Here is a 12,949-nt window from a genome sequence, read left to right as displayed (position 1 = left end):
ATCCGCACCACACCTCTAACCAACTGAGCTAGCATGGACCACCAGTGGTCCCCGAGCTTCACTCAGGTTGTCCACAGCATGTCTGTGAAAAACAGTGGGAGCAGAGGCATGTCAGCTGCTCCATTAGTCAAAGAACCTACAAAGTGAGCAGGATAGACCACTAATGGGTGGGAGGAGGCCAGAAATATAGAGCGGGGAGGGGGATCAAAATAAATAAAAAGAAAAAACAATTGCAAGTCAGACATCTAGCACAGTTGCTGCAATGAGCAGAAAAATAATTAAGTGCCCTTCCAGGACCCTCAACAATTTTCAGGTGGTCTATGGGGTTGGAGTTTGGGAATCACTGTTGTAGAGCATGTCACCAGAAGTCCTGCAGGCTCTCACAAGGCATCCTGGCTTGGGAAGGTGGTTGTGGCAAACCTGTCAAAGCCATAGCCACATAGCATTCGTCATTCTCTCTTTAGTTACTGACCTCCTACCTACCCTTGCTTTGATAGTAGCAACACTGGCTTGCCACTTGGGCACTGGCCTGCTTTGTTGTGGTTGAGAAAGATGTTGTCTGCCACTTGGGGACCTTTCTTGCTGCCAGCTGAGTTGTGGTCAGGGCCAGGGTTCCAGGCACCACCCCCCATGGTAGATTTTTCATCTACCCTGAATTTAGTAGGTAACCTATCTTTCAACCTCTGCACTACATATGCAATGTGTGGTTAAGACCTGATATATACAGACTACAGGTCTTGCCAATGTGTGTATTGCTTGTCTATCTGGTCTCTCTCACTCTCACTCTCTCTCTCTCTCTCTCTCTCTCTCACACACACACACACACACACACACACACCTACTACTCCTACTCCTACTCCTACCTCTACCTCTACCTACCTACACCTATCTGAAGCCATCAATTGCTGGTGCTGTAATAAGATTGCCTGCTTATGGACCAAATGATTCTCCATGCATCCTGTATAAATCATGGAGTGTTGAAGCTGAAAGATACACAATTAGTGAAGGACACCTACTTAGTTCATGGTAGCGGCAATATCTGAACTGAAACTTCCCAGGTCAATCCGTTGGCTGCTATAGTATCTGCATCTGTATAATTCCCAGAAGTGAATTATAGGGTATAAATATGAGGAAGGCACTATAGGAAGTATGTGAAGCAGGGGCTGTATGGCATTTATCACTTCAAATATGATGTGATCCATGATGTGTCATTGGTGGGAAGGCAAAGAATAGTTCTGTCAATTCATATTTATGCATTGTAATAAAGTGTAACTTTGAATTGGTCCAATGCAACTGATTTAAAACAATGGAAATGGAAGGCAAGCTATCTAGCACAGTGTTTGAAACAGCTGCATTGGAACTTTCTATCCCCATTAGTTTACATTAAGCAAACGTGTGTATAAGTGTTCGTACCGTTCAGACTGCAATGAATTTTAGCCCTACTCTGATTCAAAGGAACTACTGATTGGTACCAGCTGCTCAGCCAAAGGGCAGATCACATGTTCCTAATTCCTGTCCGTCAGCTTTGCTTCATTCCAGTGCAGACCCAGCTGATTGCTTGCTACAAACACCTAATTAATCCCACATGCCTTTAGTTCTGCCGAACTGAAGACAAAAGGTAGTTTTAACGCTAGCCAGTTGAATTTTCATCTTCTGTACACAATCTGTTTTCTCAAATCCCATTTTACACAGGCAGGTTGTTGTTCCTGCAGGCAGATTCACAGCTGTAAATTAAGGTTCCTTATCTCCTATTGGTACTGCCCTATGCTGTCCTGTCCTTAGGAAAATAGTTGTTTGTCTAGGCACGCTGTGTAATTAATCTGCATAGAAGAATCTCACAAAGGTCTATCTAAAAGTCCCATACATCAAAAGGCATGCAGAAAGGCAGTCGTCATGTTGCTACATTTCAGTGAAGTGAGACTGGTGCAAGCAGACACATCTTTAAGGTGCAAGGGTTCCCTAGCAGAGTATGCTGTATCAGCATATTCCTCCCAGAGCACATCCCTCTATCTCATAAAGCCATATCATAACTGCACAGGTCCTTAATATGTTTCCTGTCCAACATTCAAACACTTTATGGTCCTAAAAAGAGGGGGGGAGATACCTGTGCTTATGTCTTGAATGCAAATAAACAAAGGGCACAACTGATACAGTTCCCAAAATCTGTACCTTTAAAGCAACAAATCCAGGTGAAAATTCTCTCTCAGCCATGAAATACCTTGAGCACTTCTGGACAAATATTTGGACCATATTTCAATATTCTGGGCCATATTTCAGCTGCCTTAGCTTACTACATTTAAAGTGTTGATGCAAGAATAATAAGCAATTTATGTTACATAATGTGGTATAAAATAATTAAAGTAATAGTAATAATATAATGATCATTGTAGTGGATCCTGTTGAATCCAGCATGGTTTACTCAAAGGGAAGTGCAGTTAGGACTGCAGCCCCAGTGTCCTGACCCCAAGGCCCAGACTTTAACCACTGGGTTATGCTAAGTCCTGATTCACAATAAAAATCACAAATTGATTTTAGTTTATATCCACTGAGATCTGGCTTTTGCCGGGGAGGGCTTTGTTATGAAATCAGAAGTGCACACTTCCTAGAAGCAAATCCCAGAACCCCTATATGAACCTGGGCAACCTGCAAACAAAATTCAGCCCATCTCTACCCTTGCTGGTAACATGACCATTTTACTAAGCAAAAAAGAAAGATGCTGTTTGTTAGAGGGAAGAGTATGCACACAGGATGTGTGACTTCAAGAAAACTTTTCCTGAAAACCTTTAGAGCAAGAGAGAAAAGGAAGTGGAAGCAAATTTTAGTCTTCCCAAAAGAGTGAAGGCAGGGGTTAAAATTAGACTTTCAGACCAGCATGATCACTAATTCTGTTAGTATAACAGCTGTGATTAGTACGAGGGTGTTTAACGTCATTAGCAGTGCAGTTACTATTTCTGCTTTTCTGCTTCGGATATTAACTTATGGGGGCGAAATCCTTTGAGACCCATCTGGAATCTCAAAATTTCAGAAGTGAAAGAGGAAAGTTACCTGGCGGGGTCTCGAGAGTGGATTTATCTTTTTTGTTGGCTTTCTTCATTTTTAACTCCTTCTTGCCCAGCTTGAATCTTTGGGGTTCTTCTGTCTCCAAAGGGGGCTCGGTTTCTTCCTCCCTTGGCTGTTCTGTGAAAGGCGAATACTCCTCTTCAGGATCTGGAAAGGAATAATAATGATCCCTGTTGATGATTTCCTGCAGATAGTAATCCTGCTCTTCCATAGGTAGAGCCCAGGTTATATCCCCAAGCAGTGTCAGATCAAAAGCACACAGCGCGAGGCAGAGCTGAGCAAAAGAAGCTTTCTCGACAAAGGAGGTCATTATTATTTTTTTGCTTTTTTGCAGTAGAAAACTCCTCTGTGAATATCCAATGTAGGATCAGCAGAGAGGGGAAAACAGAGATCTTGGCAGTTAGCAAATCCCAGAGTCTGGGATAAGCACTTCTGCTTTGGAGTAGTTTGCAAAAGTTGCAAGTAATGGAGAGGGAGTGAGGACTGGAATCAGAGGGAGGGAGGTGGTTGCCTGAGGTCCATGTGATCGTCGGGGCTCACCAGCCAGCCAGACACACATGCAGACATACGGGAGAAGAGAGAGCTGGCATTTGGCAGGTGTTGGACTCTGTGAATCCTTTACAGATCTTCGCTCCTTTCTCTGCTTTCTCTTCCCTCCTGCTCCTCCCCGCTCCCCAGGCAATTAAAAACTTTAATCCAACTCTTGGCACCTAAGATGCTGTGTTTTGAGAACTGATATTAACACAGAGTCTAAATACTGTATATTCAAAGAAATGAAAAACTGGCCATGAGCCTTGCTCTCAAAATCCCTGTACAAAAAATGTGTCTCTATTCTCTTGCCAGGACTATATGCAGTGGGGTGTGTTTGGATGAAAACTTGGAAGGGGAAAATGTTTTCTCCTGTGGTTTAGGGGTTCCTGCTTCCCCTTACAGAATATTAAGATTGCATTCGGATTCTATGGAACAGAAAGGAAAACATGCTTGTGAAAATTCCTTCTACTCCTCCAGCTCTTGATAAAAAACAGGTGCAGACCGTCAACAGCATAGAAAGTTTACATTTTACATTTATAATCCCTTGATAGACTAAAAGGTTAATAATCAGGATTCTTTCTTTTGTAGATTTTCAACTTTATTTTATTTCAGGCATTATTATTTTTCTGAACGCCCCCTTAATCAGGTGACCCTGGATAAGAGAAAGCCTGAATTCTCCTTCAAGTAAGTAAAACAGTTCCACTTGAAGGTTTTTCAAAACAGGAATGAGTTAAAAGCATCAGAAAGATACCTCACCTTCCAAAACACATTTCAACAGCAAATATAAAATGCTGACATTTCTCTTTACTGGAGTTCTGTATCTGTACCAATATAATAGAAAGGTACTACAAATCCCATTTAACTTTTTGCCATACACAAGTCAGTGTCATTGCTAATCCCGAGCCAAAATGACAAGCCCATTTTCACATTCATTTTCATCAATTGCAAAATAAAAAGAAATCAAGTACTATTCTCAGCTTTCCCCCTGCCTCCCCACCTATGTCCAGATGGAATTTGTATAAATGGTCTTGCAAAGAAATTAAGTGACATCAGCTTTTAATTGCATAATCACAGACAACTTTCAACGTCCCAAATTTGCTCTTGCTTCTTACCAGATGTCAGTGATGGGAGTAGGCTGTGCTATGTCACAGACAGCATGGAAAAGGGTTTTAATGCAGGGCTGCTCCTGAATTTATCTAGAAATACAAAATGGAACCAGTAATTCACCAATCAGCTCTCTTGTAGAACAGAATTTCATGGATATGCATTTTGGTATGATTTCATATGATGCAAATGTTGATGTACTTACTTTTAATTAAACCCTTTATTACTTGCTCTCCATTGCAGCAGAATAAATAAACAAACAAACAATAGCGATTATAAATACTATATATCAATCCACTCTACAACTGGAAAACTAGCACAATGATAAAGCTACTGCTTGTTGTTGTTGTTGTTGTTGTTGTTTAGTCGTTTAGTCGTGTCCGACTCTTCGTGACCCCATGGACCAGAGAACGCCAGGCACCTCTGTCCTCCACTGCCTCCCGCAGTTTGGTCAAACTCATGCTGGTAACCTCAAAAACACTATCCAACCATCTCGTCCTCTGTCATCCCCTTCTCCTTGTGCCCTCCATCTTTCCCAACATCAGGGTCTTCTCCAGGGAGTCTTCTCTTCTCCTGAGGTGGCCAAAGTACTGGAGCCTCAGCTTCACAATCTGTCCTTCCAGTGAGCACTCAGGGCTGATTTCCTTCAGAATGGAGAGGTTTGATCTTCTTGCAGTCCATGGGACTCTCAAGAGTCTCCTCCAGCACCATAATTCAAAAGCAAAGCTACTGCTTAAAGGTACTTAAAGGTACAAAGATTCAGCAAACACCTTGCCAAAAGGGTGTGTCAGCAGCTGGAGCCAGAAAATCATAAGAGGTGATAAAGTGCATATTTCTGTACATAGATTTCTGGTCCATTGCCTTGATTTGAGTGCATTGTGAATATAACTTGCTTTCATAACAGAGCTCAGCTGTAGGCACAAAAAATGTCAGTGGTTGGCTCACCCTGCCTGTATCTGGACACACATACCTTCCTCCAGGCATGTTTAACCTCCACCTTGGACAGCAAATTCTTTACAGCAGTCATTAAAATAACCACCAAATTGAATGTAACAGGGTTGGTCTGTCAGGTTCACGGTCTCTATCAATCTATATCAACAGCAGGTAAATCATACAAGAAGTTGCACGACTGTGAAAGCATACAGATATGAATCTAATGGGACCTAAAATGTTTTTATTGCAGCTGATCTGTGAAAGATGGCATCTTGCAATGCCTTGTTACAAAATGCAACAAGGGAGACATGCATGCATGTACCCATCCCTTATCTCTAACTAGCTATACAGTGGTACCTCGGGTTAAAAACTTAATTCGTTCTGGAGGTCCGTTCTTAACCTGAAACTGTTCTTAACCTGAGGTACCACTTTAGCTAATGGGGCCTCCTGCTGCTGCCGCCGCACATTTTCTGTTCTCATCCTGAAGCAAAGTTCTTAACCCGAGTACTATTTCTGGGTTAGCAGAGTCTGTAACCTGAAGCGTCTGTAACCCAAGGTACCACTCTACTTCTAAATATAGCAGCTCTTCAGCAATCTTCTGGCACTAGAACACTTTATCGTGGTACTGGTGCATTATTTGCTTGCTACTACTAGTACCTTAATTGTCACAAAGACTTTGTGATGCTCTTACAGCTAGTAAGAGAAATGTTTGTCTGATATTGTGATTTTTATTGGAGTGAATTATGTTCTTGGATGATGCCAGAGGGGAGGGTGGTAGAGACAACCCAGATGAAACCATCATGAATGGGGGTGGCGGGAAGAGATGCAACCCCATTATCATAGTCAGATCATATTCTCATGAGGTTTGGAGTGGTGGTAGCTTTGTTCCCCGATATGATGACCCACCCACCCCAGAAACCTATGAAATCTGAAATTCCTGAATGCTATTGGGGAGTTTCTGTTGGACAAAGGTGGCCATCCTGTTGGGGTGCTGGAGATCTCACTGTGGAACAGTGCGATGAAAAGGGCACCAGCACAGTCACTCCTGAGTGCTCCCTCCCTCCCGCATTGCCAAGCCCAGAATTCCACCTGGTTTTCTATGGAACTTTGGACAATGAAGCAACCTGGATAACGGTCAGATCACAAATGGCAGATAACTCAGCTATCAGATGATTGGACATGGGTTACTATCCACTATCACGTGGTGGTGAAGACAGCAAAGAGGTCTTCCTTTTCTGCTTCTACCCCACCCTCAAGTAGCTGTCCCTTAGAACTGGTTCAAGCAGTGAAGGGATTGTTGCTATCAGCCCCAGCCAATGGGAGGCTGGAACACTTAAACCCCTGCTATGACAAGTTTGCAAGGCACTTAAGTGTCTGTGCAGCTTTTCTTTTGGATTTATTGATAATCTGCATTGAGTATAAATCAGATATACAGAAATTAAAGGTTAAGGGACCCCTGACCGTTGGGTCCAGTCGTGGCTGACTCTGGGGTTGCGGCGCTCATCTCGCTTTATTGGCCGAGGGAGCCAGCGTACAGCTTCCGGGTCATGTGGCCAGCATGAGTAAGCCGCTTCTGGCGAACCAGAGCAGCGCACGGAACGCCATTTACCTTCCCACCAGAGCGGTACCTATTTATCTACTTGCACTTTGACGTGCTTTTGAACTGCTAGGTGGGCAGGAACAGGGACCGAGCAACAGGAGCTCACCCCGTCGCGGGGATTCGTACCGCCGACCTTCTGATCGGCAAGTCCTAGGTTCTGTGGTTTAACAGAAGTTACATCCTCCCAAAACCTGTACCAATATAGATGGTTATATACAGCAGTAGCTCAATGGAGTGGAGCTTCTCAACATCAGTGTTGCTACTGTGTACCAGGAGGTAGAAGGGGCATGGTAGGAGGTGGCCTGGAGGTGGCATGTGTGGGCATGCTGATGGAGCTAATCCAGTGTTCCTGACCCTCCTCCTCTCCAGCAGTGGAGGACCAACACTGCTATGAAGCCAGCACAGTCTCTCCACCCCACTGAGTGCTATATCATAGGGAGAAAAATTCTGGTACAGTAGCTTTCTACATACATGGAGTTGTCTATATATGTAGGGTGAGGATTTCCCTTTCTTCCCTCATGTGCAATCTAAAATCATTTTATCCAAGAAGTGTTCCACATGAACTGCATGCTGTTTGTGTGCATTTAAGTGAGTTCTACCAGATTTTAGCTTTGGATGCTGAAGCCATACCTGGGCTTTGTGTTGACGCCTTGTTTGTTGGTGAGCTATACAAGGATAAAACTCAGATGGTGGGCCACTCAATGAGAGCCAACTATCCACATCTCTCAGCAATGTGTAGCCCATTCATAGCTGAAGGTTGTTCCAACATTCACTCCCTCCTTGCCAAAAATAAATTAATTGTGTCCCCCAAAGCCAGCTTCGGTTCAGAAAACGAATGCCTGAATAAAATTACTGATACAGTTTATGATTAATTTCCTTAAAGAATGCCAAGGTATTTAAAATTGCAGTGATTAGCTTAGTTCCAAAAATGTACAGTTGATGAAGTCTGGATTTAGAAAGAGAGAGTGGCTACATTAACTCTTTGAGAGAGCACATATGGTTTCTATATTTTTTAGCAATAAAGTATTGCTAAATGTAGCCTATCCCCACCCCACGCCACCCATGAAGAAGCAGGGAGGGGTTTGTCTCTCAATACTTAAGATCTGGGATAAATTGTGGACCATAAAATGGAGCAGGAAAATGGAATTACATTTTTTTAAAACACCCCCCTTTTTCCTTCACAGAAACCATTTACAGTATACAGTGGTACCTCGGATTATATACACTTCAGGTTACACACTCCACTAACCCAGAAATAGTGCTTCAGGTTAAGAACTTTGCTTCAGGATAAGAACAGAAATCGGGCTCCGGTGGCACAGCGGCAGCAGGAGGCCCCATTAGCTAAAGTGGTGCTTCAGGTTAAGAACAGTTTCAGATTAAGAACAGACCTCCGGAATGAATTAAGTACTTAACCAGAGGTACCCGAGGTACCACTGCTGTCTATGGCATCAGAATTTACAACCAACCATAAGGTCAGGAAATCTTGAAGGTACTTTTGAAAAATACAAAACAATCTGTGTTTAAACACTGGGACCATAATTTTTAATAAATAAAATCCAAATGACATTAAGTACTTTTTCATTCTGAGCATCTCCTTCATTTTGAGCATCTCAAATCCTGCCTTCAGCTGTTATATTAGTTAAAACTTCAACAAGTTGCTTTTACTCACGTCCTATAGCAGGAGGCTGTCATAATATAATTGAAACAGAATTTTTAATATAAACTGGGTTTAGGGGAGCAATTGTCTGAAAAAATCACTGAGTTAATCAGTTTTTACAAACATAATATAAAATCCATGTTAGACAGAGATGGACTTCCGGATATGTTTGGACTAAAGCTCCCATTAACCCTGACTGTTGCCTGTGATGGTGGGACTTGGAATCCAACAACATCTGGAATGTCACTGCTCCCTCATCCCTGATGTTAGGGATGCTTCCAAACTCTTTACATTGGATTTTGGAGTTTGCATGATCTGATCTGGTTTCTGAAGTGGAACTGTTTTACCAATGTGCAGGTTTTACAGCACATGAATGCACTGAAGAGGGGGGGGAGGGGGGACATCAGGGGAAAGTAAGTGAATGAGCAAGCCAGTGGAGGAAACAGTTTTATCAGTATGTGAACAGGCCAATAGAAGTTAGGAATCAAGCAGAGGCACTTAAGCAGCCAAAGCATGCCAGCCAATGGGGTATTGTGATGGGGATGGTATTTTTGGAAAACTCCAGCAGAAGGCGGTGCTTTGGCCACCAACAGAGGTTTGGTAGGAAGGAGGGAAAGTTTTAGCAAGGCCCTGGAGAATGGTGGGGGCTGGATTTGGGAGCCTGCAGAGATAAGATGCAAAGGTTTGGTGGGGGAGGGGGTGTTGGCAAGCCTGTCCCAGGTGAGCAAGGTCCAGGCAAGCCACAGAAGGTTGGCAGAGGGAGAAGGAGGTTTCAGCAAGGAGTAAAGAGAGAGGAGATTGTGGGCTTGGTGAAGAGGGTTGGGATGGGTGAGTGAAGGGAGCAGGGTTCATATCCTCCAGCATTTCTCTGATTAAAATAGGGACATGCTATTCAATAATAATAATTTTACTTATACCCCATCATCTGACTAGGTTGCCTCAGCCACTCTGGGCAGCTTCCAACATATATAAAACATAATAAAAAATTCAACATAAAAAATCCTTATACAGGGCTGCCTTCAAGTGTCTTTTAAAGGAGCCAAGGTCTCCTTGGCTCAGGGATCACATAACTCCATATCCTCCAACATTTCATGAATCAAGTTTGCTTTTGTTGAATCAAGGAGATGTGAAAAAGTCCTATTTTTAAAATTCTGACTCTTTGAGGGGGGAAATGCAGCATATGTTGCTTTAATTAAGCCTCTAGGTTAATACTGAAGCTTGTTTAAATTATTCAAGGAGACATACAACTCTGGATTGGGTAAAAATATAGCATTGTCTTTACCTTTCCCCACAAAATAATTCATTATATTGCCTTTCTACTTTCATATAATGAAGGAGCACCTATTGCCATGGCAACAAAAAACTTCCTGGTACTTTTATCTCCACCCTAGGCAAGGATGCCATCACCATCTGACTTTCAAACTTTCTTAAAGAGATAGTTTGGGTTGTATAATTTAAGCTATTATTTTTCATACACCAGAAGGCCTGATGGAGAGCCCCCTAATAGATGATGTTGAGTCATTCTCTGCAGCAAGCAGCTGGGGGAGAGCAGGAATGAATATTTCACAGCACAGCCCTACTGTATTTTTATATTTAATTATTCCACACTATTCTAGACAAACTGTGTAAGAAAAACAACCATTTAAGGGAGTGGGAACATTATACCACTCACTGTGCCTGTGATGACCTCACAAAGGCTGTGAACACAGTTAACATTTCTTCTGGCATATTTGAAGGGATCTAGTGTTTCTATTTTAGGATCCTGAGAAAAGCAAATTCCTCCATGGAATGATATGCTTCACAGATTGAACGCTGCTCAATCAATTGACCTATCTTAGTGAATCCCTGGGAAAACCTCCTTCCACAACGCAAGGCGTGAGGGAGGGAAAACCTGTGGTACGGTAGTGTATATATATATATGCCTACAGCAAGCATACCTTTAGAAGCATTTGGACATTTATTTCATTTTTATCCCACTCCTTTTCAAACAGGGAGTGGGGATCTTCAGGCCTGGGGGCCAAATCAGCCCTCCAGGCTCACTATCTGGTCACAAACAAGCCACGATCATTATCAAGCCCCACAATGCAACCTCTTTCATGGACTGGCTGGATCAGATGAGTGGTGGAAGGCATCGGCTGGGGAACCCCCAATGGAAGAAGGTTCAGAGCCAGGGGGTTGGTGGTGGGATGATGATGAGTGGCTAGAGGGAGAAGAGCAGCAGGCCAGGAGGAGGAGTTGTCAGAAGCTGCAGAGGTAACAGGGTTTAGGGAGCAGGAAGAGGCTGGGGAACAAGAAACAGGGCAGTCCAGAGGCAGAAGCAGAGGCTGGAGAGGAGGGGTCTCAGGAGGCAGAGATGAGGCAGACTTCTGAAGAAGCCCCCTTCCTGCTGCAACCAGCTCCCTTCCCCTCTGGTCTCTCAGAACCCACAGAGGTATGAAGAAGGTGGAGCAGAGACAGGCAAGATGACAGAGTCTCAGATTGCTTGTAATGGAACTGGGAGAGGAGGAGACTTAGAGAGCTGTGGAAAGGTGGGGAACTTGAGTCCCCACAACTGCCTCACTGGAGGGCTGATTTGGCCCCCAGGCCTACTGGGAAGAGGAGCTGTGCTCACTAGGCTTGAGCTGTTCGATTTCTTTGAATAAAGAGTTAACTTCACTGACACCTTGCAAGTTGTTGCTGACCAGCTCCCGCCTTGACAACCTCCTTGAGTGCTTTTGTCTGGCTTATATGTCTGTCTGAATTCTGATAAGGCTTTTTGCCTAGATGGAGGAAAGAGAGGGATATGTGAGTGTGAAGGAATTAGACTACTGTACTAAAGGTAAAATCTGCATTCATTGCTCTACCACTTTTGCCTCTGGCTGTGCCCACCACTGGCAAGTGGCCCTTGGGTGGGTGTTTAGAAGGGAATGTGGCCCTTGAGTTGGATAAGGTTGTCTACATCTCAGCACAGCTTTCAAAAAATCATCAGCTGCCTAATGTCTAATATACAGATTTTTGCAAGTAACTTTCCTTGATAGAATGCATTTTGTATGCCATTTTCAACACATGCATTTGACTACACCCCTAATGCATTTCCATTTATGTATTGTTCCAGGGAGTGCAAATTAGGGCAGGAGTTCGCAAGCAGTAATTCACAGACCATCAATGGTCCACAAGCTTCATGCAGGTGGTCCATGGAGTGTCTGTGAAGAACACAATAATCTGAATTCTATGGAATTCAAATTGTAATACAATAAAATTCTATATAAAAATAAAAGAAGCAATAAAAATACAATTTAAAACCACCCAACATTGAGCACAGCACATTTCAATTGCTACAACAGGCAGAAAAAATAATAATTGTTAAGTGTTCCACCAAGACCCTCAGAAATTTTCAAGTGATCCGTGTGGGAGGGAGTTGGGGAATTAGGCTTTTGCATGTCATACAACAAATAAATTATATGACAATTTAATTTTCCAGCTGTGTAACAAATGTGCTCAGACCTGACTTAAGAATCATTAAACATGGGCCTGTGCCAGCATGTCAGATGAAGTTATTTTTAAAAAGGTGAAATTGCAGACATGTATTCAGTCCGTTGGGACGCGGGTGGCGCTGTGGGTAAAAGCCTCAGTGCCTAAGACTTGCCGATCGAAAGGTCGGTGGTTCGAATCCCCGCGGCAGGGTGCGCTCCCGTCGCTCGGTCCCAGCGCCTGCCAACCTAGCAGTTCAAAAGCACCCCCGGGTGCAACTAGATAAATAGGGACCGCTTACTAGCGGGAAGGTACACGGCGTTCCGTGTGCTGCGCTGGCTCGCCAGATGCAGCTTGTCACGCTGGCCACGTGACCCGGAAGTGTCTGCGGACAGCGCTGGCTCCCGGCCTCTAGAGTGAGATGAGCGCACAACCCTAGAGTCTGTCAAGACTGGCCCGTACGGGCAGGGGTACCTTTACCTTTTACTTTTATTCAGTCCGTTAAAGACAAAATATTTCCTAATGTATTATTTGATGCTTAATACAGAAGGAATTACACAAAAACATTGCAGGCCCATGTAAGTGACAGATGCAGGCCATTAGTGGACTAAATT

General features: G+C 43.5%; 1 protein-coding gene across 1 annotated transcript in view; it reads right to left on the bottom strand.

The window, feature by feature from the left end:
* Positions 1–3,472, bottom strand: part of CPXM2 (carboxypeptidase X, M14 family member 2) — an 82,350-nt gene extending 78,878 nt beyond the window's left edge. The window contains exon 1 of the mRNA XM_053388961.1: positions 3,046–3,472. Coding sequence (XP_053244936.1) covers positions 3,046–3,370 — 325 coding nt within the window. The 5' untranslated portion in view covers positions 3,371–3,472. The remainder of the gene's footprint in view (positions 1–3,045) is intronic.
* Positions 3,473–12,949: the final 9,477 nt, after the last annotated feature.

This window comes from Podarcis raffonei, chromosome 5, assembly GCF_027172205.1.
Source record: "Podarcis raffonei isolate rPodRaf1 chromosome 5, rPodRaf1.pri, whole genome shotgun sequence".
NCBI classification, from domain to species: domain Eukaryota; kingdom Metazoa; phylum Chordata; class Lepidosauria; order Squamata; family Lacertidae; genus Podarcis; species Podarcis raffonei.
This window is presented reverse-complemented; position numbering and strand designations above follow the sequence as displayed.